The sequence below is a fragment of the Rhea americana genome, unplaced genomic scaffold (assembly GCF_003343005.1).
Source record: "Rhea americana isolate MKP2758 unplaced genomic scaffold, rheAme1 scaffold_215, whole genome shotgun sequence".
Lineage (NCBI taxonomy): Eukaryota > Metazoa > Chordata > Aves > Rheiformes > Rheidae > Rhea > Rhea americana.
Window position 1 is genome coordinate 1020384 of NW_028186305.1, and position 27351 is coordinate 1047734.

At 46.0% G+C, this 27351-nt stretch overlaps 1 protein-coding gene across 3 annotated transcripts in view; it reads right to left on the reverse strand.

The window, feature by feature from the left end:
- Positions 1-14373, reverse strand: part of GRHL3 (grainyhead like transcription factor 3) — a 30571-nt gene extending 16198 nt beyond the window's left edge. Inside the window, exons 1-4 of one of the 3 annotated variants that reach the window (XM_085305043.1) lie at positions 14250-14373; positions 13358-13439; positions 2537-2723; positions 1825-1886 (exon numbers count right to left, since the gene is read on the reverse strand). In XM_085305043.1, the coding sequence (XP_085161169.1) occupies positions 1825-1886; positions 2537-2723; positions 13358-13374 (266 nt within the window). In that variant the 5' untranslated portion in view covers positions 13375-13439; positions 14250-14373. Of the gene's footprint in view, positions 1-1824; positions 1887-2536; positions 2724-3374; positions 3446-13357; positions 13440-14249 lie in introns of those variants that run through there. The other 2 variants (XM_085305044.1, XM_085305045.1) reach the window with 2 other exon arrangements.
- Between the last annotated feature and the right edge of the window lie 12978 nt (positions 14374-27351).

Here is a 27351-nt window from a genome sequence, read left to right on the forward strand (position 1 = left end):
GTACATCTCCTGCTTGATATCGGAGATATGACAGGCCTGTGGGTGCAGGTCTCCACCCATGCACACACCCCTCAGTGCAATCAGCAGGAGCCAGAGGAGCTCAGCAGATAAGGGATGATCACACGGAATCAGAGAATATAGTTTAGACATAGTTTGGGGCTGCAGATCSAGGGCCTAACTCCAGCTTTTCTTTATTTAGGTTATCAAACACTCAGAGCACCAGGGAAAGATAAAAAAAGATAACTGATGCGTGGCATTTTAATCTTTGTCTTTTTAGGGGTCATTGACATATTTCTCTGAAAACTGTTTTTTTTTATTTCTTTTTTTAAGCGAACCTGATTCTTGCACATATTCACACAACTCTAGGAGCTCAGGTTTGACAAAACTCTCAAGAATCATGAGATCAGTGAAAAACTGAGAAGACTGCAATGCTGGAAGTGAGGTGCATGGCCCAAATTTCACAGCAGGAGCAGGAGAGACTAAGTATAGGGGCTAYCAAGTGATAAAGACATGAACAAAAATACATTCCTTTCGCACAAGTAACAATCTCTTTGTGCAGCATCCTATAGATGGGTATTTCTGCAGCAGTGACTCTGCAGTCCTGGTGGCTCTGCAGCCATAGCTTAGCTAGAAAGAGGTGGTTTATTGCTCCTATTACCATGCTTAGACAACAAACCAATCTCCACATTAGCAATCCACACACCTCTTGGCAGCATGAACGGGCCCCAAGGGAAGTAAAGCTGAACCAGTAGCTCCCACCCACTCTGCTTCAAGAGCTTCACCTTCAGGGATCTGCTGAAACCTCTGTGGTTCTCACATCATCAGTAAGTTTACCAGTGCTCAGAGAACCACTGTATGTCCTCAGAAYATAACTTGTCTCCTCCATTCTGGGCTCAGGAAGTGAAAAAATGAACACTCTAGATGCTTAGCAGGGAATTTGATTCCCTTCTGGACAGATTCAAGATTTCAGAACTGCTTGTTTGCTGCTAATCCATTTGTGGAACAGTTCTCAGCTGACCAGTGACAACCCCACTAGAGGCAAAGGAGCGCTGCTCATTTGGGACAGTTAGGGGGATGATATTCAGCTTCTCCAAGAATTCAGTTCTACTGCCTTTGTCAATAAAACACATATCACCCCTTGAAATACTATCCAGAATGCTGCGGCATTTCAGAGAGGAGAAAACAGCTTAGCTCGGCTTACTTATGAARAAGGAATGAGGTATCATTCAAGAGGCTTATTCTGTCAAGTAGTTAAAAACAGACARTCAGAAAAGGCTGCCAAAGTACATAGCATCCAGGAAGAGGAYAGTCCCCAGGAAGGGGAACTGAACTCATAGTGTCAAATAAGCCATTAATTTCATAGTTAATTATCTGAAAACCTCAAAGGACAAATGGGAGTCACTGGAAGAGAATCTTGGGAGACTGCAGTCAGTTGGAACACAAACCCTCATCAGCCTAGTGAACGAAAAGCGACTTGGTCATTCCCTTCTCACTGCCAATGCTTAATCCTTTTCCTCTTTCCCAGTGTTACAAAATGGAAAATAAAAACAAATCCTTCAGCTTCTGTAAATCACTGCAACTCTTCTGAACACAGATACACAGATCCTCAGTTGTGTAAATGGGTGTAGCTCAATTTATACCTGCTTGGGATCCGGCCTAAAGAATTTTAATATATGTCTGAGGGTTAATAACCTCCACTGYTGTCTGTTGTTGGTAATAACATTGTGCTTTGATGTCTATTTTATGCAAGCTAAGAGACCCATCATGCATGCAAGCAGCTGCAGGAGAATTAGACAGCTACAGAGAGCAAAAAATGAAGCTAACCTCTTTCCTAGTTCATTGCGTCCCATCATTCCAGATGGAAGAATCCTCTTTTCCTTTGGGACCTAGAACAAGGCAGAAAAAAGGGCTTGTTTATTGTCATATTTTATCTGTGGAAAAAAAGAGGCAAAATTAGCCTTGTCTGTGTGGCAAATGACATCTCACAGATAAAATACTGGGTGAGTAATGAACACCAGCTGAGGACATAGGAGACCTGGGCTCTGCCATAGATTCCCCAGGTAGCCTTTGGCAAGCCTCACCAGCACTTTCTGGGAAAGATTTTCCAAAGCACCCAGATGAACAGGGAACATCAGACCTATTAGTTTCCATTAGTGCTATATCCTGTCTGTGTTTCATGAAGCCCCTTCTGACAGCAGCGCTGGAAAAAACAGAGCWGCTTCAGTCTACAAGCCCTGTGCCTCTTAAAACACTCCAGTCTTGGTAAAAAGAAGAACCAGCCCAAGATTCAGGACACTTGGCTTCAGTTTTCCATGCTGTCCTGGTTTCCCTCTATGGTATGAGGCTCTTTTGTGCCTCAGTTTACCATCAGTGGATTAGGGTTAAGAGCAGCACTCTAAGCCTGGAGGTGTTACTAGGATCAGTTCTTGAACAATGTGAAGGGCTCAGGAGGTGGCTCAGTCAGTACATGTCGTACCTCCACGCTTCTCCTCCAGGACAAACTCCCCCAACACACCCAGCCACAACAGGAACCTACCATGTAGTAGTCATAAAGTAGGCTCAGGGCAGCCACGCTGTCATCATCTCCGTTCACCCTCATCATAGCCTTGGTGGCGGCAGTCAGGGGGTTCTCTAGGTAGGTTTTCCAGGCTTCATCTTCACTGGTGTAAGAAAATTTCTGGAAGTTCATGGTATCATTCTTCATCAGACGCACAGATCTAAAACTGAGCCAGACAGAGAAAGCAGGGGATGAAGGAAACTAATTTTCCACAATAATTTCCATGCCACCCTTCTGAACACGTGAAGGGCATCCCCAAGGCACTGCTGGAATGGAGAAGGGCTACTGTCCAGGTCCTTGACTTTCAGCCTCTTTGGGACCACTAATTTTTTGTCCCTAATTCTTCTGCCTTTAGCTATGTACTGAATTAGGCCAATGCCTCCCTGGATAGGGCTATTCAGAGAGGCAGATGTATCTCTGCTTCCCTCCTCCATCTCAAAGGATACAACACATCAGAGCATCATCCACAACTGTTGCCTCCTCAGCAAGTGCCCACTGCCAGCCAGCCAGGTCACGTGCTGAGTGGCAAGGTGGCATGAGGGTCAGTACCTCAAATGCAACAGGATAATGGAAACTTTTCAAAGTTATTATTTGAATTTTGAGCTAAAAGCCAGAACAGACCACAAATATAAATGATCATTCGCTGTTTAGAGARCTTGACCTACCCAGATAAAACCAAACCCCTATCATTTCTTTTTAAATTTAGTTCCATAGGGGTTTTTTTCTCTCTTTTTTTTTTCAAACATTTGTACATAATTTTACTTAGAGGGAAACAGACAGGCAGATCAGAACACCCTCCCTTCCACTAAAAAAATACCTGACAGAGGTGAGGCTCATGGGACTACGTGTGCTGAGAAGCAGCATACCAAAATAAYGCCCTGCCTGTTCTCTCCCTGATACTTTCTTCATGTCTTTCCATCTTATGTTAATAAACTGTCAGACACATAATTACCCAAACATTGGTCATCTTTCTTTTCCTCTAGCAAATCATACTAGCAACCAACACAGAAGTTCCTCTGCTCATTCCCTGTGTGCTCTGTGCTGGTTCACCCTGCTCCAAAGAGAGGATGAATCAGTGGCCATACTTCTGTCGTGTCCTTCAGCCACAGGTATAAGGTGTCACCACAACTGCTCGTACTATTCATCATAAAAAACAAGCTTYGTGGACAAAAACAGGTTTTTCACAAAATGGAAACCTCCTGGAAGTGCAGTGAAAAAGGTTTAAAAGTGAAAAGGATTTAAAAAAGAATTAGTAAGATTTTGTTAAATATCCACCTTTGCCAAGAACAGAATATTCTCAATAGCTGAGTTATTTATGGAAAATAAATTGTATAGGAATTGTACTGGAATTTAGGTAACAGCTGCTTCATCTTAGTGGCACTGTTGTAGGGGGAAAGATGCTTTCTTTGTGGTATAAGTAWCTGCTGCTCCTACAACTATTGGATGGTAAGCTATTCTCCATATGTTTGTAATGAGTTCTGGGCTAGACTAATTCCTCTTGAAAGGACCCTGGCATCTCCGAAACGCTCGATTACTGCTAACCATGAGAGGCACTGCCACCCCATTTGGTCTGAACTGCCCACACTGACAGAGTGAGGCCTTCAGAGCCAGGTGCTCAGCAGATGCTCCTGGGATGGAAACGAAGGGAGCAAAAGCACTTGAGGGTGGAACCTGCACAGGGTTATGGATGCTGGTCCATCCTCCCTGGAAGCCCAACTATGGAAAGCTGAGACAGTTTCGCTCCTCTGTGTGTGCACCAATCTCTCACTGACATGTTTCCAGCAGGAATATGCATCTAAACTGCACACCAGCAGTTTTGTTGGAGATGCTCCYGGCTCAGGCTCGAGAGCATTCCCTGACCAAGCACAGTGGTAGCCCGATAATGGTACGTGATCTGTCCCAGAGCAGCACCAGTGAGGCCACCAAGGGCCGCCTCTGCTGCTCTTGTCACCTTTTCATTAAGCAACACGCTGCTTCCGTGCAGAGCCCCTCCACATCTGCCCAGGACAGAGGCTGGAAACTGCTCTCTGCTTGTGGCCTGAGGCACCTAATTCCTGAGGCTTGAGTGGAGCCCGGAGCCTGGAGCTCAGTCCCCGCTGGAGGTCAGAATATACAGTAGCTCCCTCCACATTAACTGTTCTGGCCAATGCCAGCTCCCACCCTGTGCTGGTGTAACGGAGACGCTGAGCTTGCCCCTCTTCTGCCTGACACGCTGGGATGATGCACTAACACTAGTTTCACCCTGCGCCTGAAACTTCACCAGCTGTTTTGTGAGTTTCGTTGTCTTCTGCATTTCTCACGCAGCCCTCCCTCCCCATCAGTGCCGCTGCTGTCTCCAAGGCGAGCAATCGGCATGACTCAGATTTCACTGCTGTCGACTTGGCGATGGGCTGTTCAGTCCTGTCTGGACAGGAATCCTCACCCATTCTCAATCCGATCTTCTCAAGGAAGAATAGGCAGCAACACAGCTTGCTCTCAGGGTGAGACTCGGCTCCTATCGCTTGTAATCAACATAGATAAACACGTCAGGGTAGGATGTACCAACAAAGCGTTCAGGAGCTTTAAAAAGCAGATATTATAATAAAAAAAAAATGCTTTGGAGCTTTCTCTCCCTCACCCCAGCCCTCAACCAAGGCAGTCCTCACCGTGTTTGAGGGAAGTCACTCCACACAGCTCGCAGTTCTGCCTCCCTGCTTCGCCCCTCTGACGTGGCACATCACCGCCAGGCGCTAGCTGCTGATGCACTAGCATTTTATCACCTTGTCTGCAGTCTCGAGGCAGAGACAAGATGGGGGGACCCCTTGAGATCTCAGCCACTTGCAGCTGAGATCCAGTCCAGTTTACAAAGTGTAATTTTGAAAAGTGCYCTAGGAGCCTGTGTCTCGTTTTCCCACGTGGCTCCTGGCTTCCCTGGGTAGCGCTGGCTGTGCTGTTTGCAGACATCATCACCTCGACTTTGCCTGCCTCACGCCTCTCCTTGGAGATACTGTCCCTGCAGCAGAGGTGGCACAACAGAAAACCTGCCCCACCTTCAACCTGGCATATTAAAGCAAAGTCACCTTCCTGAAGTAACATGCCGTTCTCTGAACTGCAGAGACCTAAAACGTGGGCACACGTTGCCTTATGCTATTCCTGTTAGGGAGCAACAACCCCTAGCAGAAAGGAGGGACACGCCGATTYGGACAGCAGCATTTTAGGCTACTCAAGCAAATTCACTGAAGGTAGCAGTCAGTAGCCTAYAGGGCTTAGAAACCGCAAAGTCCTTGAAAGTCTGTGGCTCTGTGCTCCTCCGGCACTCCGGGAGCTGCACCYGTCCCACTGAACCAGCAGTGATTTACCCAGCTGAGGAGTTGGACAGCGGTGACATTTTGGGGATGTCACCTTCATACTATCTTACTTCTTTTCCAGAGTTCATATGACCCGATAGTCACTGAAATGTGTTTGAGGGAAGCCAGACAAATCACTCAGCTAAAACTCCGCAGCTGGGAGAGCTCTGCAGAGGAGACATAAGGCAGACCTCATTCCACTTCACCTTCCCGGAGCAGTGTGCACTGCTCTGACCCTCTTCCAGAGGGTCAACAAGGCTAACTAATATCTGAAGAGAGTGATTTGAGGAGATAAACAGATACAATAACCCATTTAGAGGCACCTTTCTGACAACARAAGCGTTGCGGTCGGTGCAGCTCCAGCATACCGTCCTGTCAGTTTGCCTCTACCACCCCATTTCCAACTGGGCATTAGCAACCTCTGTAAAGTGGAGGGAAAGGGATATCCAAATCCCAATCCAAACACATATGAACTTTAYTTTCATCACCCCCTGCGATGCCTTTTCCACATAACTATTCCCTGTTTGCCAACTGCAAACTGCCTGCTCTCTGTACGGCAAAACAAACTTTCTTACAGGCAGCTGCCTTGGTGCGGTGGCTCAGACAAAGCGAGGATCAGCTACTGAAACGCAAACACGTGGGACCAGCGGCCTCTCTTCTCGTGCGCAGCCTCACCCGCTGGAGCCGTGGGGTCAGGTGCCAAGCAGTGCCTGAGTTTGGAAGGGAGAAGTCTATTTGTTTCTAAACAGTTCAGAATTTGACACAAGGTGGTACCAGCCCCTTTCCCCACTCCATCCCACCCAGTCTCTGTTTCTCCTATTTATCTGCCAAGTCTACCATAACAGTGGCCTCCTGATTATGAATAAACACTCAGGGCTATGCTGAAACAGGAGAATATGCCCAAAGGGTCTAGGTGGGGAGATCAGCCAAGCAGGAAAGAAACACTTGTATTCCTCCTGCCTTTTGCTGGGTTTCAGTGGGTGGTTTTGAGGGCCTTTAAGCTTTGTGTTGTTCCTCTTTGTTCTCTCCCCTATTACTGATTAGGTCTGCGACCTAAATATTAGCCATGCCAGCGGCTGATGGCTACGGACTCACATCACATTGTCAGAGGCACAGGGAACCCATGGCAACCAGCAGCAGGAATGCAAAGGTGCAGAACAGAGACCCCTCGGGACTCCAGAGATACCCCGGGCAATTCACMCAGGGGCTTTCGTTAGCTCTGGTTTCATGCATTGCACTCACGTTCCTGTCAAAATAAACCTGATGTTCCCCCAGAGCCTCTTATCAGTAATATGGGACAGGATCAACACACAAGACAGCAGGACAAATAAAGAGCWGTGTTTACCATGACTGCTTTACGGGGCAGAGATTTTAGCCAGTAAACCAGACTCCCCAGCAAAGGAAGAACAGCATCCCACCCTGTGGCCTAATTAACCAAATACAAGACTCTGAGCTAAATTCAGATTTTACCCCATCTCTGCAATAAATGAACACATCTGGAGACAATGTGACAGTACAACCATCAGCAAGCACACACTCCCAGGCCCATCCGCGGGGTCAGGCAAAAACCCAGACACAGGCAGAACCAGGAAAAAAGTCACAGAAAGAAACATGTAACAAACACACGAAAAATGTTGCCTAGATGCCAAGCACAGGTACAGTGTYGATTTACAGGCGCTAAGGCCTAGGAGACTGCTGATCTCCTGGATCTTGACCAGAAATATTTTCCCTCRCAGCTGGATAAAAACATGGCCTGTGTCATGCGACGTCTTTAGGAGCGTTTCACCACCATGACCAGCTTCAGCGTTGTGCAACACGTTAACCCGGCGCAAGAGCTAGACATTTCCTAGCCATCCCTCYGCTCCATTTCCCCCCAAAGACAGTGCACAGTTCTCTCTCGCCTGGAAAGAAATGGCCCGTGTGGCACGTACACGAGCCAGGCCAGCCCCGTGGCGCTTGGCAGAGGTCCCGCACAGACGGAACACGACAGGGGCAGATACCTGCACTTTGTAAGCGCAGAGCAGAAATGTGCGGCGGCTGGGATGGAAAGGAGCCAYGCGTGGAACGGCTGCTCTTTCCCGGGAACCGGATCCTGCACAAGGGTGCTGATCCAGGCCCGTGGTGCTCAGCAGCACCCAGAAGAGGGCTTAGCTGTGCAGCTGGCTCTGGTCACGCAGCGGGGAAGGCGTGGTGCATCTCCCAGGCGGGACGGAGCGGGGTGGGGAGGGAGCGATGCCCGTTGTGCTGACGCTCACGGAGACAGACCCCTGCCAGCTCCCTGACATTAAAACGACTGGTCTAAGGCTGCTCAGTGAAGATGTGAGAGCAGGACCGGACCAGAACCCCTGCTATAGCTCGCTAGCAGAGGTCTGGTCCCCGCCTTTCTAGCCTGCTCCATGAGACAATTCAGCAGTGAGTGATGCTGGGGGGTCACCAGCTGGTGTTGTGTTTTACCTGATAACATCATCCTTGATGTATCCATCCATGTGACCATGGTATTTCATGAATGATTCTAGTTTTAGTGCCTTTTCTTGCCTACTATAGTATATTACAACAAGAAATTAGTTTGCAGTTCAGGAAATAGAGCTTTTCTTGTTTGTTTGTTTGTTTTTTCTTTCCCCTCCTCCCAGAAGCAGTTGTGATGCTTCAGTTTTGAGGTGTCCTGAGTTTCAGGGTGATTCACCTTCAAAAGCAGAGCATTAAAAAATAGGCCCCTATCAGTATTTCTAATCGAGCATCTGCTATCTCTTGGCACRTGTGAAATTATGATCTAAACTTCTGCTCTCTCATTCTCATTTTCACTCTGTGGAGAGATAAAGACACTTTATGTATACATATTCATGAACACAAACCTTCATCCTCTCCAAGACTTAACACACATGCACAAACTGTATCAATGCTCCAAGTCTTGTAAGTGCCATGAGAAAGATTACACAGGATGAAACTAACTTCAGATCTCTGAGATTTGAGAGTTTAGCTGCTTTTTGTTATCTTTGTTTTGAGTGCAAATATATGATTTTTTCCAACTTCCACATCCAATAACCTAGCTATTTGCTATTTTATTTTTTAATTCTCATCTATTCATTTGACTCAAAGAGCTATGGCTTTAAGAAGAAAACTACAACCCAGTTTTATAAGACTTGTGATGAGAAAGACTTCCCTTATCACAAACCATCAGAGGATCCTGTGATAACACACTAAACAATGGGACTATCTCTAGAGTTCAATATCTGTGTGTGAACCTCAGCACTCATTTAAGAAATCAGTAAGAACAGAGACTCACATTAACCTCACCTAACATTYGATATTTCAGTAAGTGTTGAATCTCAGGCTTCCTACGTGCTGCTGAGAGCCAATGGGACRGTTTGACCCACCCATTTTAGCACGAGATGAAAGACTTTCTGGATGTGCTTATCTCTTCCTCTTGCTGCAGAGGAAATTCAGACAACCAACAAAGCCGACACTTGGGTTTTAGCTTGCTAAATGTGGGTGAGATCAATCCTAAGGCGAATTGCCCAAGAGGATACAGGAAGCACRTGGCAGGACGCTCAACACAAGCCTCACGCACTGGAGCTTGTTCTCCTGCTCTTTCAGATTACCCTTGTCCAACGTCTGGAAGCTGCTGTACCTGCTTCAGCCGCAGAGCGATCTATATGCAGACCTGGCAAGAGACAGATTGGTTGGCTCTATCTGTCTTTTCCCCCTCTACTTCTACCTTTCTTTTCCGTCTGAATCTTTCCCTTCCCAGCATCTCCCACACTCCTCCCATCCTTCTGCTTGCACTCCTCTCCTGTTTTCCTCTTTCATCCCACTCTGGAGGGACTTTTCAAGCTGGAAAGATCTCCCATAACATCTCAGCTTGGCTGGAAAGATCTCCAATAAMATGCTTGGCTTCAAGAGTATCCTCTAAACATGGATTCCCCAAGACCAGGCAAACCTTTTATTTCTCTATTTAATCAAAAAGTTCACAATGATGTCTTCCCAATAATGTATTTGCCAAACAAACTTGACTCATCCCATTGTAGATTTAATCCTACTAAACAACCCATTTCTTGGCAACAGGCTTCATAGCCCAGATGGCAAAGACAGAGCAAAGAAAAGAAACAAAAACTTGACATAGGCAGCTGGCTGGCACCCAGGAGCCAAGTCTCTCGGTAAGTGTCATCTATTCTTACCTCTCAACACTTCTGGTTACGACTGCTTTGGGAAAAAGGACTACTTTTGGTTCAGAAATTGTACAGTGTCTAGCACCCAACTACCCTCACCCATAACCACAGCTACTAGCCAGAACAATCTAACACCTAAAGGAGCAACAACAAACAAACCATYAGTTTTTCTTAACTTCTGAGCCTTTGAAACTTGTGTGTTAGCAACAGAGTTTTAGACAGAATACARTCATACTCTAAGTGAATTGCTCTGATTAATGCATGTTTTAGCTGCTGACTTTGTCATTCTTGAGCACWGATTATATGAGGACCCAAGGCTCCAGTCTTCCCTGCCAATCAAGAGAGCTGAAGCGCCTACAGGTGCAATGTAAGCACAAGTGTGTTTTTGGACGAACACTTTACAATGATCAACAATTCAAACGCTAGACTGAACAAAGCAGGAGTAGATCCTCTATCACTGTAATTGTCTTTATACTACAGACTTCACTGAAATTACGCCAATGTACCAATCGGTTGAAAATGTGACCCAAAGCACCAAAGCTGAGATACTATGTAAATGTTGATTTATCTGTGCTTTGAGTCTAGAGTTTACTCAGAGAGCTTTTATTCCTTTGTTGTGAATTGCATAGCACTTACATGGTTGTTGTTTCTTTAATTTACAAATCTCTCTTTCTCTTTACATAACTTAAAAAAAATAAAACCCACGTCTCCCTTGAAAGTGTACCTTGTTTCAGTACGGTTAGCCCTTGTGTGCTTTTCTGCCAGGATTTTATAAAAGGGCTTTAACTTTTCATTCACCAGGAGCATAACTCAAGTTTTAATAACACACCTTATGCATGACAAAAATTTGCTTCTGGCGATCATGGTTTCGACCACAAAACCACAATTGGGAGTAACTCTTGGTTAACTCTTTCAAGCCCACGCTTTGCAAAGTTAGACATAAGTTCAATATAGAAGGCTATGGAAACTATAGTTAGAATATTTTAAAATAGATGAAACATCTCATTCTCTCATGCCACACTAGTCTTTTTCCCAAGTCCTGTCAGTGAAATTAAAGTGGCAAAGGYGAAAAAAACAGCGGCGAGTCCTTCCTGTCATTTTGGGCCACAGCATCAGCACATGTGGGTATCACAGCTCCCTGGAAATCAGCTACGTCTGAGCACACGCGAACAGCCCGGATCACCCTCCCTGTGCCCGCACCCAGCTTGCCACGGGCAGCGGTTGTTCGAGGSAGGCATGGCTGTGGGAGACACGAGCACTGCTGCCCTTCTCAGAGCCTCGAAATACCGGTCTCCTCTCCTGCCACTGATGTCTAAGGGGCTACACCCTGTACGGCTGTGGCCCAGGTGATTACGCAGAGGCGAACAGCTACTGCAACAGACCCATTGCTCAGATGTTGCTTTTGCAACTCTTCACCAGGTTCCTCCTCCCCAGCGACACCTTTCCCCTCACCAGGACAGTGGACTCCAAAGCTGTCTGACCATTTCAGCTGTGCCTTTGGTACCACRAAGTTCCCAGCTCCCTTATCTCCTATCACTGCTCCCTGCTCAGCCCCTGGGGAGCTTTCCAGGTGAGGTGCTCCAGCCCCACTATGCTCTTAAATGGCTTCTTTCTAGTRGAGCTGGCAATTACTGCCTGCCTCTGCCCCTCTGACAAGGCATCAGCACACTGAATCTGCACCACCCAACTGTCTGGTCTCTTGAGATAAATTTTTTGTCAGATGTGGAGTAGTGAACTAAAGTCAAAGTTTCACAGAGATCTGCAAAAGCGTCCTCCAGTTTGATCTACTGGAGAACATTTGCTGTTCAAAAGGACTCCATTGACTGCCTAGAGCCTTTTACCTACGGAGGTAACCAAACAAAGCTGCAAAGATCTCTGCTAAGATTGAGAGGAGATAGCAACCTCTGCAGTTTTATCAGTCTTTGGAGTTGAGATCTGAATCACAAAAGAGATGCTACTCCCATCAATTCCCTCCTTCTCATGTGAAAGGCACAGGGGTTAACAGCCCGTTAGTAAGAGAAGAGTCAAGCAACCATGTAATTCATCAGGTAACATAATGCCCCAGTCCATAATTAGTAATACATCAATCTAATTCTGCAATACACTGTGTACACACACAAACACTCTAGCATTTTGAGAGTAAACCACATGGCCTGACTTTAAGTTTTATATATCTATATCTATCTATAAAATCCATAAATTACCCAAARAGTTCAAAAAGCAAAAATGTAAGATACTGATTGTTAACTGATCCAAGCATATGGATCCCAGTGTTTATATACAATAATAATTTGTGCTGCACCTCTTCAGGGCTCTTAATTATTAWCAGATAGCTATCAACACGCCTGTCAAGGTTGTAAGCACATGTATGTATGTGCTTCCCTGTTTAAATACACCTTCTGAAGCACTATATACACACACAGATGTATGTATGAACATGTATTTCTAGATATATTTTATTATATGCCTATGTATTTCACACATGGCTAGATATATCTAGATAGCTTTCTAAGACTGGATTGACAGAAGAATTCAATGTTTTTCTATATGACTGTTCAAAATCCCTCCAGCCTTTACTACGTAATATCAAACTGTTGTAGATAACTAATTTTGGTAACAATGCCACCCTAACATTCCTTCTTTGCTTTTCTTCCAGAGGTGTGAGGTGTAGCATGCTACGCGAATGCATAGCTGTCAGTATGCAGAGTCCAAAACATTTTGGAGGTCCCCAGATTAGAAGCAAGAGTTATTTAGGATGAATAAAATGTTAAATAGTTGTTTTTCTGTTAAATAATCAAAATAAGTGACTTCCCATCAATTATAATTTCTTGATAGAATCACAGTCTGAATGCATTTGCTTAGAAAAAACTAGAAATTCATCCAAAACTAGTAAATACTTTGGAAGATAATTTCTTAAAAAAAAAATACAGAATCACTGTAGCATAAGTTAGATTTTTGTTGGATAGAGGCAAAAAAGGTTTGCCTTGAGATGGAAACTTAATGTGTCAAACTTTATTCTGGGGGAAAAAAATTAGGATCGTAGTTTTAAAAACCTCTTGACAGCAACAATAAGAAAAGACTCCTCCGAAGACCAGCAACAGCTTAGYGAGGAACATAAAGTCTGAAAAAATACTCCCATCCCATTCTTTTACTTCCACTTGTAAACAGCTGGACAGACAGATTAACCCAAGGAGTAGGAGTCCAATTCATTCAAATCCAAAGCACTTTAACAAGCTCAGAAGAAATAGTTAGCCTACATACAGAAAGGACTGGGTAAATAAATAAAAAAAAAAMCCCAAACTACTTACTCAAGTTCATTCGACATATTTCTCCTAGTTTCCAACTCTTTGCAGACRGCAAATTCTGATGACTTCTCTCTTCTAGTACCTGCTAAATACAGACATTGCCCGTGCAGTGTTTGATTTATGGCGAGGGTTTGCGCACAGGTATTTCGCTGACAGGTCGCCCGGCTCCGCGGCGCGGATTGGCTGCCGGCACAGGTGCCGTGGGACAGGTACACCCGAGCAGGTGCAGCCGTAACCCTGTGCGCGCCGGCCCGGCCCGGCCCCGGGAGCGCGAGGAGGGTGGGGAAGGAGGGAAAAGCCCTCGGGGAAGGAAAGAGATGTGATAAAGAAAGGAGTGGATTCAGTTATTCATCTGTGGGATAATTAGTTTCAGTTTGGTGGATGTATTTCGTGWACAGCAATGCCAAAGAGCTGTCATTTTTTGGAATCTGAGGGTTGATTTGTCCTTTGCTCTTTCTTTATAAATAAATACACAGATATAAATACATATATATATATAAAAGCATAAATTAAGGAAAAAAGTTCCAATTTCTTCTTTCTTTCCTTTTCTCAGGAAAAGCTAAGAGAACTTAGCTTCTCACTCTAGAAAGTCTGTGAAGTTTTATTATTTTTCCTCTTTAAAAAAAAAATAAAATATGTCTATGAGATGCTGAGACGTATCACACGCACACACACTGGCTCATGGGATCTTCCCATCACACTAGGCATTTAAGGAAAACAGGTCTGTGCGACAACCCACACGGGTATCGTTCAAACACGCTGTCCTGCTTTCTGCTGCAGCTCAGCTAAGAGCGTTACTCGGGCTCGCACAGGAGGGAACGAGAAGCCCAGACATACGCTCTTTGGGAACCGGCTGCAGGAATACCACCCGGGCAATAACTCTGTAGCAACTCACCTGTAAACGGTGAAAAGATTTATGCAATAGAACAAAACTCATCATGGATTCAAGCACTCCCGTTGGATGGTTTCTGTCATTCGTGTTGCAATGCGAAGGCAAAGGATGGGCTCAGCGGGTGACTCATGTTGACTGGATTTGGAAGGCAGGAGAGGATTTTACAAGACAAGTTAGCACAAGCCTTAAAACAAAGGGAAAAAGAACTCTACTGCTCTTCTCTCCCCATCACTCTCTCACTCATTGGATCTGCCCCACTCAGCTGCCTGCATCAGCAGGTGAACACAAGAGAAGAACAAGCTTTTAAGTGTTCCTTTACATAGCAGTAAGTGTAGCTCTCCCAACTTGGTGGCAAATGAACGTCCTAGCCCACTCAGGCAGGCATAAGGCATGTCTGTGCAGGTGGATGTGAACACAAAGCACATTAATTTGGGTACAACACCCTTCAGACATGTCTACGTGGCTTCTGGTCTAACACTGGCTCAGAGCATGGCCAATGCAGGAGCGCGGTGTACCTGCAGCAGCAGCTACGGAGCTGCGGGAAGGCTGAGCTCTGCCTGTCACTAGGCGGACCCAGCCCGCAGCCATCGCCCTCCATTCTGCTGTACAAACACCCGCTTGCCAGGCAGCTAGGGAGTCAATAAACTCTGCTTTTGGGCAGCAAAGCAAGGGTCTGGAGCAATGCAARCTCCACTGAGGTCACTGGAGAGCATCAGCTGCCAAGACCTTGTTCAGGAGAGCCAAGACCTTGTTCCGATTATGTCTCTAGATTCAAAAAACCTTGCCCAGAGTTGTGGTCCTCAGTATTTGTCCTCTACGCAGATACAGTGAGTGGCAGCAGCAGAGTATCACCCCAGAAAAGAGACCTAGCCGGAGAGTGCTTCACCGCTTCTAGGTAGCCCAAATAGCAGCAACATCCCCTGAGAGGATTTCTAAGGATTGGAGAGACTTCCCAGATTCCAGCAATGAAAGGGAAGGAAAGAAAAACACAGACTGAGACAGACCTAAGCAGGGGAACGGCAGAAAACTGGATTCTGACCTAGCTAGAAAAATGCCTATGTCAAAGAAAAGAGGGAGAAATGTGTCTGGCAAAGCTGAGCAGCAACGTGCTTTGCCTTAGTGAAGGGGGCCTGGCCGGCCTCAGCATCAGGCACTGCCAAGCCAAATCCATCCCTGCACACAAACATTGTTCAGGTTTYCAGACTGTCTCTGAAACCACCAGATCGCCTTGTCTACTGGATCTTGAAGCTAGGCTCTGTAACCGGCATGCTGCCAATGAAGCTGGGAGCCTCGTGCCTGTCTTTGGGGACTTAACCCAACCCTCCTGGGCTTGCAGCTCTTTCCCCATGGCTCGGACAGAAGTGGGGGCAGCCAGTGCTGCCAGGCTGGGCTTATCAGGTTCTTGGTCTTGCTCACCAGCCACCAGTAAGGCTACGTGACCTGTCTTGCTTCAGCGTGGCCGGACACCCGCCGGCTGCGGCCAGACTGAGACCACCAGCACCCTGCCTCTTCCTTTCTCTCCTTGTCTTTTTTGTGCTAATATGTTTCATGGCGCCCAAGAGGCCTCCAGGGCTGGACGCCTAGACAATGCCTTTGACTGCAATTTCAGTCAAATTTTTTTAATTATTATTTTCTCAWTTTTTTTTCATTTATACTCCACCCTCCAAGAGTATCTAGTGAGGGGGTGGGTTGAAGAAAGAGACCAAGAGATACATTCCCTATGCACAAAGCCCTCCCACTTCCCTTCCACTCCCCTGTTAAATATACCTTGGAACAAAAGCCCTTTATGATACTCTAAAAATAAAGCATGCAGCAGTCAAGATAAACTGCAAAGTTTAAAAGAGAAGGCCAGATTTTGCTCACAATTACACCCTCTCTAAGGCAACAGAGCTGCATTTGTGTTTGGATTGCTAAATCCTCTTTAAACACCCAGGGACAGATCGTGATTACCTGCATTTTGTTAGTGAGAGATGAGCAGCTCCGTGACTGAGGACAACATCACCCTTCGGGTCCCCAGCATTCGCCTGCAGGCKCCGCGGCTGGGTCCGCATCTGGAGGAGCTGCCGTGGTGCAGGGTGGCTCATGCCACCCTCAGGTTCCTGCTTCTCTCTCTGCCACTGATTTGTGGTGTCACCTTGCACAAGTCATTTCACTCCCCATTCCCAGTCTGGCATCTTTTCCATATAATCTGTAAGTAACTTCAAAGCAAGAGCCCTTATCCCTTTAGGATACACAGCTTTTCCCGCTTGCAGCTGTCAAACATCCTTCCCAATTGTCCTCTTGTGCCAGGAACTGCAGCTGTGCTTGACCAAAGGTTGTTAAAACACTCCAGCAATTATTCCAAGTAAGTAGAAGCAGCCTGAAGCAGGCTAAAGTGAGCTGTTTTCCAGCTGCAGCTGCCTCAGGTGTTTTTACAGCAAAAAGATGGGTTTTCCCATATAAGTTTTAGGAAACTTTAAGATCCAGACCAGACACTCTTACCTACAGAGACTCCCACTGCATTGAGCATTTTCCTCAGTAAGGGCGGAACAAAAAACTAAACTGGAACTTCTTTGGGCTGCATGTCGTAGTCTGTAAGACTGTGCTTTCGTTCCGTCTCTACAACACATGGGACGATAGAGGCTACGAAAGCCTCTGTGATACTACTGTGATATTAGCGAGGAGGAAAAGGAAAAAACAAGTGCAGGATTTGGCCTTCTGAAGAGAGAGAGACAGAGAGAAGATCCCTTAYTGACCCTTTCCCAAGAGCTGTTTTCCAGTTACGTGAGCAGCTCTATCTGCAGGGTATCTGGGAAGCAGGCTGGCTCTGCTGGATCCTTGCACCACTAAACAATACGACCCGATACTTAAATGTCTTTTTAATAGAGTGAGGGCAGTTTGTTATTATCTGTTGTAGCCCACGGGGCTATAGGAAAATTCCTGTTGTCTTTAGCTAGTTTTACCAGTTYTTACACTGTAACAGGTTTGGGTTGCAAACAACTGACCCAACTAACAGTCTTCAGGGCAGTCACCTTCAATTTAAATAAACAAACACGACCCACCATCTCAGCCARCTTCTCTCTGTGGAAGAAGCCTCACTTCTCCTCACTTTTAAAGGGACCTGAGTCCTTGGAAAAGGCACTGCTGGGCAGCTGTGAGGACTGAGRTCCTACAAAGCCAGGACAGCTGAGGCCAAGTCCCTGTCTTCCGCACTGGGAATGCTCCCTCCTCTCTTTCCGACCTGAGCTTGTCCTCTGCTCTCACCTGGGATCTGGCTGTCAGGGCATGTGTTTAGCTGACCTCTGACAATCCAAGTGTAGCTAGAAGAAACCCACCAAAGGGAATGGAAATGCAGTTAGTATCTAGAGGGAGGGAGCTGGCTGGAGACATAGTAGGGAGTAAGTTCTCCAYTTCAACCTGTTAAGCCGAAGTTGCTACCCTGGGCCAGGTTTCTGTGACATTCAGCTACAAATGTGTAGGAAGGAATCGGGGGAAGGTTTCTGTGGCTCACAGAGGTAAACTGGGTCTCAAAACTGGATTCTTTTTTAAGAGAGGTTTCAAATTGGCTCCAGGTAAACTTTGCCTTCCAGTCCCAGCACCCGACAGTGAGAACATGCTACAGCTCTTATCCGTACCTGATTCACAGGACTTCTCTCCGAACACCTGACTGTCTCACATATGCAACTCAAAGCACAAAAGCACATTTCCTCCTGCAAAACAAGTAGCTGAACCATCATCACAGCGATCAGCACCCCAAGAGGAGAAGTGCTGTGGGTAACAGCAGCAGTGCTAGGACAGGCTCAGGGCTGGGCCTGTAGTTATTGCAGTGCTCTGATTTCTCAGCTAGAGAAACTTATTTTTAAATATCAAAAAAGTTATTTAAATGGATGAGATGCAAAATATCAGGTTTTGCTCCCAACCATTCCCCCACTGCTGCAGTGTGATCAAAGCTGCATCCCTTCAGCAAGTTATCTGATGTCAGTCAGTGATGCTATAGCAGGGATGAGCTTAGTTTCAGATACCTCAGTTGACTCCATTCATCATTTATCAGCTCTTCATGAACAGAGATATGGAAATGCCACCAGCAGAGCGGTCCCAAACTGCTCAGAATAAATTATMTTTATCAGCCAGTGGGTTAGATCTCAGAAGCAGAGATAGGGCTTAGATTCAGACACCTCCTGGAGCAGGAAGAGTGCTTGGATCCTGGTGTCTGCTTGGTTCATGCAGTTGCAGAGGTGCCATTTCTGATTTGAATCTGAAGAGCACAGAAATGAGATTCCATTCAGTAAATCTCTAATTAGCAAATAAAAAACCATGAATGCATAGTCCTGAAAAGCCTGGTGGACTATAATTAATCTGCTCAGGGAGCCCTGAAAGACATCTTTACGTGACAATGTGACAATTTAGTGTCTGTAGCTAATTAGAAAAGCTCAGACCAGAGATATGTATCTGTGCGCAACATCTGCAGCTCTTAGCATCTCAGGGTTGCCAGCCTTCACGGTTTCATCACAGATCTGCTGATACTTGCTGTTATTGTCAGTTTATTTATTTGCACTTTTTACAGCCTGATTTCCTGTAATCGCATGATCACGTGAAAGCTTTCACTAAATACAAATCTCTAGYGAGCATGATTGTCATAAAAAAGCCTCATAATACAATCCCTATAGACTCAGGAATGAAGAGATAGAAATGAAAATAACCCTCATCCTCCCCTCTTCTCCACTAAAGCAAAGCAATTTTAAAGCCAATCCTACCGGCTTCTGTTTTCTAAGCCAGTCCTGTGTTTGCCAGGACCACAGCTCATGACATTTTACTGCTGAGGCTTGTCAGTAATGGAATCAAAGCACTGTGCAAATTTTACTTATTTCTCAATTCCATCCTATATCTATCATTAATCATCTTAATCAGTTATGAGATACTGGTAGAGGGGATGTTCTGGAACAGCCCGAATGAGCACTCAGCAGCAGCTGAGGTCCACCCACCCTGCCTTTCTTGGTCTTGGTACTTTGGCAGGATCTGACTTTCTCACAGCACATTGAGAAGACAGCTGTTGTACCTGATATTATTTATAGAGAAGAGGAAGAAGTTGGCTCTGTAATCTTGATTTGACTCTAAAATTGGGAGTTGGGAGTATGGTGCTTAGCTCCCAAGCCTGGTTTGGAGCCACCCTSTGCTCCCGAAGCATTCAAATGAAAAGGGAAACGTGGAGGGAGGAGAGAGTGAGCGAGGCTGGGCAGGGGCTTGGGACACCAACTGTGGGAACTGAATCTCATTTCCACTGAGAAAACTGGAAACCCCTGAGTCACGCAGCTATCGGCTCCCGGCTGATACTGCGCAGGTAATTTAGCACAAACTTCTGAACAACCTCTTGTGGGAGAAGCACTCGGTACTTAGAGCTCTACTCTCAGCTATTTACAGGCCGGCAGGGATCTCCCTTTGAAAATCTCCAGCAAACAGGCCCAGTGCTGGCGCTGCTCCCTCCCCAAGGGCTCCAGCTTTGTCATGCTAACACACAGCCATCAAAGGGAAAAGAGAGCCCCCTCCCAAAATCTGCAGAGCCCACAGTGCTGCAGCAAAAGCAAAGCAAGGCTGGCAGTGCTGAGCCCTTGGCTGGAGAAAGGCGAAGCTCGCACGCCCAGACTTCACCTCTCAGCGCGAGCAAGCACAGCTCGGGGAGCTGCTACACAACACTGTCTTCCAGACTCCTTCCTCTAGCAGTGGGGCAGCTCTCTTCGCTTCCTAGCTGGCACCTGTCTATCATATTTGATACCAAATAAATACCCACTTAATTCTGACTCACTCTGCTTACTCGTATTGCCCACTTATGCTGGCTAGGCCATAATCCAATGTCTCTCTAAGGTGAAAAAATCTTTCCAGCTTAAACGAAACCTAAATTTAAATCCTATCAGTGCATTACCTTCTCAGATAACATATCTAACCAAACCTCAGAAAAACTTACTTGATCCTTTATAGATTGCCCAGCATCTAGGTCAAATGTATAAATCCACCAGCCTTCCTACTCAGCAAATCCAGCAAATAAATTTGTTTTCAGCCAACATATGTAAGGGCAGATGTCYTTTTTTTTAGGGCAGGTTGCTAATGGGGGATTAACAAGAAGTTCATTGCAAGGTACCACTTGTCCTGCAGAGTGGAAAATATCAGGCAGTTTTGCAACATTTAGAGAGATGCACCAAGAAGGGCTTGCTGACCCTTAAGGGCTTGGGGATTTTCCTTCCCCAAAGAAAATGCCTGCTGCAAGACATACATTCCTATTACAACACAAACCACTGCTTTATCTTTGTAAAAATAAATAAATAWATAAATACATAAAACCTTGTTTTACTTCAAGACCTGAGAATCAGTCATTCTTTTTAGCTGCACTTCCATATTTTCCTACAAACTTTATACGTCACCCAAATATTGCCCAGTGAGGGCTAGGTAGGCTTGTTGAGAATGGCAAATACAGTTCACTTGCAAACTTTAGATGTCGGGTTCGAGCAGCAATGGCATTCGTCATCGATATTCAGGAAGGATCTGTTGCCACAGCTTGCATCTAAAGCACTGAAACGGAAAGCAGGAGACCAAAGYGCTGTTCACTTCACACCAGCGTGCCTGAGCCTTGCTTCTCACAACCTTTGTGCCTGTTCCAGTCGGAGGCCTGTTTGGGCAGTCCCGCACTGTACTTGGATACATGCCATCCCTGGGGCTCTCATGGGATTCATAGTCATGACCTTACTTTAAGTAATTTTATGTGAGTCTTGGAAAAATTTGCCTACCTTGGGTGTCTAGTCACCCACGCAAACCACTAGTGTAGATGTGACTTATAGCAATGCATTTTTACCCCAGTGTGAAACAAGATCAAACAAATCATACTGTACCAGCATAAGCCGTGTCTCTACTGGAGCTGGAACTGGTGGTACTTGTGGCCAAAATCCAAGTACAGATGAGTCTAAAAAAAAAAAAAAAAAAAAACAGAAAAAAGGAAGCTACAATTTCATCTTAACGACTTAACCTTGACAGTGAGTCCTTTACCTGTAGCTTTAGGATTAATCATTGCCAATGAAATCACTAACTGCTGCTCTGATTTCCAGCATAGAATTAAATCATTTTTGGATGAACTAGATAGATCCAATCTGGGTCACTCCTGGGAGGCGCCAGATTCAGAGGTCAGTGGAGAGGAAAAGTTGAGGATTCGGTTAAGACTGAAGGATGCCAGACGATGACAGAAATCCTAGTTATTGGGATTTAAATACATCTTCCCCCGGCTGAATAAAACGTAAGGCTACCAAGACRTGAGGCTCCTGCCTTGCCTATTCCCCTCTCTGCTTGGGTTCTCCCACTCGCAGGAGCTCCTGGCTGGCAGGGGCCAGCTTGCTTGTTGCCTCGGGTTCCTTGCTCCTAGGCCTGCACTGCCTTTTCATCCAGCTGGTAGAGAGGGGATAACCCCACTGGACCACTCCTTTTCTCCCCCACCTCAAACAGGCTTTGGAAGGAGAGCAGTGGACTGTAGATGGGGAAAGGCAAGGCAGCCTAAGGCGTCCTCCTCACACCTGCATGCTTAACCCCGCTGCAAGGGAAGACACTTGGGGAATGCAGGTAGCTGTTTGGAGCCAACATTGAACCCTGAGTGGAGGCAAGAGCCAAACGGGACAGCGCAGGGCCACTGGGAACCTTTGCAAGGGACGTTTCTCTACAGCTTTACTTCCACATGAGGAAAACTGCCCTTTGCAGAGCCCTGCAGGTCAAACTGGCAGTGTGCAGACAAGGGCACTTGGAGAGTCTCCCCCTTGACACGAGCGTGACATTTGGCTGACATTTCTACAAAGCCTGTCCCTGCAATATCAGATGCTTCCTCTCTGTGATCTCCCATGTCCTAAAGACCTCAGGCAGCTCCCCTGGCTAGCATGAACCCAAATCGAATTCTGGCCATTTACTGCCTGAGGTCARGTTGTAAAACGAACAATCCAAAACTGCCTCGAAAGGCAGATGAAATAGAGAATTAATTAGAGAAACCTTGAGTGACAGTTCTGAGTATGATGCTTTTAATAACTGCAGGGATGTTGAGAAGCAAACAAATTATATGATGAAAGTCTACCAGGCTGCAGAATCCAGATATGTAATAAGCAAGACTGGCACCAAGACTGAAGTTTTGCCCCCTGGGCTTGGCATTTTGTCTGATTGCCTTTCCAGATGAGAAGGCATCTGGAGCTTCCAGTCCTGTTGACTACTTGGCAGAAAGGTATTTCTCAACAACTACCTGAGGAATCATACTGGGAAGGCTGGAATTAGAAAGACAGGACTCACYAGCACTCAGGGAGCTACGGCTAGGTTTTCATCAAGGAAAGAGTGACTGAGGTTTCTCTCCTGCCTTTTCAGCTGAAAGTGGACATAAAACGTATGGAAATTTTAAACTTGCTTCATATTGTAAAAAGCCACCCATTTAAAGATGCTAGCTCTTCTCTTTGCAAATATACAGATAAACATGCTCCGCCAGCCGCAGGACTCCGGACTGCTCTCTGTCCGTCTGTGGCATCTGATCCTACGGCATTGCCCGGCCAACAGTGTAATGGGTTTATCTTCCCAACTCTCTCATGAAGCTGGGACCTCTCTTTTCTCCAGGCAGATGGAAAGTGAGATATGCCCTGCACCACAGCACAGTGCAGTGGTCCCTGTGAAAACAGCCACACAGACGGCACAGCATGGCCAGCACACCTGGACTTGCCAGTCCAAAGCCTGTTGTAGCAGGGCACGTGAACGAAGCTCTCCTACTTCCCACCTAAGGCTGTTCACACAGCCACAGATGCCCCTGTGGGGCCAGAGCACCCAAAGTGTCTGGTGCGGGGTCCTGCAAGAGTCCCTGCAGAGCCAGGGCCACGCGCTCGAGACTGTGGCAGCGAGAACGGGAGGGACACCCACTTCACGGCTTTGTGGAGCCTTGGCATGGAGTGAGGCTCCTTGAACCGCTTCCCTCCCTCCCACACTTTCTTCCACTTTGCTGTGACCCCCTTTCTGCCCTTAATCTCTCTGCCCACCTCTGCTCTCTCTGCCCACCTTCCAAAACAGCCTGAGCCACATTCTTCCCTTTGCCAGGACCTGATGCTCCCACTGCCCCATCTGACACGTGCCAGGAACACCAACAGCCCTCCACTGACACAGCTACTCCCACCCCTCGTGGCTTGACCAATAGCTCTAATAAAACCTACTAATGGGGGTCCCTGATCACAAGAGGTTTAYGGCCCTGTACGTCATCACAGCTTCCCCCAGAGCAGACCCTGCTGCTTGCCTGAAGGCAAACTCCCATACACGTACAGGCTGTCCAGCCCAGCACGGACTACCAATCCAGCTCACGAGGAGCAAGGCATGTTGGAAACGTTTGCCCAGCCCTAGCCCACAGCTGCCCGAGAAAGGAGGCCACCAGCGCGTCTGCATGACACCTATAAGAACTTCCACTCACTCRCAGGCTGTTACACGTCCCAAGCAAGCCACACATAGTTATTTTCAATGGCAATTAAAGACCAGCTCTTGTTTCAAGGGCTGAACAAAAATTGCAGACAGAGCTGCCTGGACCTAGCAACCATTATGGCAACGAATGCACTGCACTGAGAGATGCTGACTCTCATCTCAACTCCAAATTACCTTTAATTCTCCTAGCCTGAAACCCTGCAGGAATAACATGGGGAGCTTGTAGCCATTGCAGGGGCATTTGGGAGCACCACCTGTGTTAGGAATAATCAACCCAGCAGGAGGAAAGTTTCTCTCAGCTGGTCTTGGAGCATTTAYGTTTTTGACCCTGTCTCAGCCTGATAATAGCACACTTTGTCAACCTTGCACAAAACCTCCCTGGGTTCTGCAACTGCTTTGTCCTGATTCCTGCATGGCCCTATTATGATTTTTCAAAAGACCTCCCATAAGGGTTAAATGACCCCACATTAGTGCTAATTTGGGGCTAACTTTCCTATTCAGCACATAACAAAGCAATTGGTGTTTACCCAAGTCCCATAAAGTGACAGGGACCACACACAACCTGACTGCACTCAGCCTGGACAGGGATAAAACTCCTCCCCAGCCCTTTCATAAGTATTGCCTTTTTTTAAGAGAGAGGGAGGAAAAAATAGAAAAGGCTAATGGATAACGAGTATCTTCCCTCAGTCTGTGCCCAAACTCCACAAGGCTGAACTGAGCTTCCTGGGCAAGCCGGGAGCAGCTCCGCTGCTGTCCCCAGCGAGACTCCGCAACGGGAAGGGAGAGCGGCAGGTCCTTTCCTTCCCCTGCGTGGCCTAATTGCAACCCACTGAGTCACAGACCCACAAAACACTTGGCTGCCTCATTCCTTAGCTGTTTTCCTTCTCCACAGGCTCCTTGTGAAGTGAATTTAACTCATATTAATTTGATGCCAATAAATCATCCTGCATAGCTAATAAAGTAAATGTCTCATTGACCCTGCGCCTGGGAAAGGAGAGGTTCGGCGGAGGAAAGCGCTGCACAGGCTGACCGCACGCCGACACCTGCGTGCCTGTAGCCACCAAAGGAATCGCCAGTCTTGGCCCCGTCCCGTCCACCTCGCCATGATTAATGACCACGCAAAGTAGGGCAGGCTGAAAATAAGAACAAGCCATGACTGATGTTGCCAAGCACAGAGAGCACATCCTGGCGTCAGCACTGGAGCTTGACTGCAGATTTTACACCAGCTCTAGGCAGCTGCTTGCACTGCTGCGAGGCAACGATACCAAGCAATGCCAACCAAGGATTTATTTGGTGCATCTTTCCATCTCATGCCAAGCTGATCTGCAGCACAGGAGGGCTTGTATTTTGTGATACAGTTGTCCCTTTCCCCTTGCAATTAAATAAGGTCAGGGGGAAAAAACGAGAGAGAGAGAGAGAGAGGGAACACAAACATGTTGTTGGCCGAATGAGTAAACATTTCAGGCTCTTTTGCAATCATTAATGATAGTACAAGGGGTGTGTGAACTTCCTGCACATTGTACTGCAGTTCATTCTAAATTCACCAATGCAATTAGGGTGTCTTTTATGCAAGAGCTGAAATTCGCCTCGATTGATTTAACAAGTATAATTTCCTCTTCGGAACTGCTGGAAATTAATCATCACTTCTCCAAGCTGGAATCTGGAATTCACTCTGTCAGCACAACACATAGCTATAGTGGTGGCATCTAAAGAGAAATGCATGCTGACTACACTATTGTTGATTTTGCTCAAGTATTTCCTATACTGAGAATGGGAAATATCTCAAATATGCACTAGAGTCAACTATCCCAGCACTATGCACATTGGTTTTTTCTCTAGTGAAAACCATCACACAGCCAATAAACCTGATTCTTTTCTTGCTCATAGTAGTTTTCACTGAGGCAACTCCACTAACTTAATTTGACTGATCCGGATTTGCAGCAAGCAAAAGTAGCAGAAGAAATTGATTGCATATTTTAAAAATAAATTTTAAAAAATATGCCTACAGTTGCATCTCCAAGAAGCTGCATTTGCACATGCAAATACCAATTTGTGCAGGCAAATCAGGTAACTAGTCACCTAATGCTCTGTTTTCATGGCCATCTGCCTAATTTGGGTATATGGTTGTAAACTGTAGGATTTTGGAAGCTCTGAGGACTCCAATATTCTCGTCCCTGCCCATCTCAGACTAAAGGAAAACCTATTTATAGAGTCTAATAAAAAAAATGGACAATAGGGATGGACAATTTCATAGTGTATGGGGACATTGCTTAGCTAACTAGTAACTAGAAGACTAGAAAGCTCTAGAAAGAAAACTATTTTGTTTATTAAAACAATTAATATAGCTTAAAAGGAAGAACACTGAAGTAGGTGTGAATGAACCGCTCTTCTCAAAACTGAGGTGTGGCTGCTCCAGAGGTTTTCCCACCATTTTGGTGTCTTTTGATGTAAACCACAGAAACTAAACTATATGAATTAAAATCACAGCTCCTTAAAATTCACTGGTTCCAGGATTATTCTTGGGAGCTGACCCATCCTTCAATACCCCACAGGGGTACAGTCACAAAGGAACTCACATGAAACTTTGAGCATGTCTTTGGTGACTTCTTCCACTCCAGTGTTGACCCACTTCTACCCAGTAGTGGTTTTCAAGCTTTTTTTGACAAGTCCTCTTGTAACTTCTCCATTTTTCTGCATATAATTAGCTTAAASCAAATGACAAATAAGCTTCCTTTTCTCAGTTTCCACTGCAGACCTACCATAAGTAATGAAAGTCCTCTAGGAATCTGTGGTTAAAAAGAATTGATCCCCATCCTTTTGCTTCCCCAGCACTGCACATATACACTTCTCCAGCTTCTTGGGAACAGCCGGGATATATTCCAGCATACTTTTGCTCCAGATCATAACAGTGAGCTCAGCCATAGAAAGCTGCTTATTGGAAGTACTCTACAGGGACCATCTAATTAATGCTTACAGCATCCCTGGCAGACATACAAACCCATCTGATTACGTCCATTGATAACTAGAGAAAACAGATTCAAAGGTGAAGTGCCTTGCCCAAGAGCCTATAATGAGACACTGGCAGAAACAAAATAACAACAGCCACTGCTGATTCCTACCACACTGTTTTCAGATTGGGTCTAGGAGAAAGAAAAAGAAAAAAAAAACAAAGAAAAACACCCTCCTGAAAGCCTCCTTCTGCTAAGTTGCTGCCTCTCTTTGGAGCCAGGACTGCTGGAAATCAAATGAAAATATCTCCTCTTGAAAGACTTCCATCCAGTTTTGCAAAAATAGACGAGCAGCCAGCCACCCAGTGGGGGAAAAAGATAACTACCTGGGCATGTAGATGGAAAAAGGTATAAAAAATGAAAGAAAAAAAATGCAAAGATGGCTAGATGGCTGTGCAGGATATAGAACTATGGACAATCCTAATATGGGAAAAGAGAGTTTGCATTTCCTGGGAAAAAGAAAAACCACAAACAAAAATCTGGGAGAGTCTCAGGAACCACAGGGAAAGGAGCCAGGAGAGGAGAGGAGGGGTAAAACTGCACGAAGAAGGAAACTGCCACAGAGTTTTGAGCTTTAAAAGTCTTCCCTTTTATCTAGAGAACTTTGGGATACGGATGGAGTAAGAAGGAGTAGTAAACATAGGTGCTAATTGTAC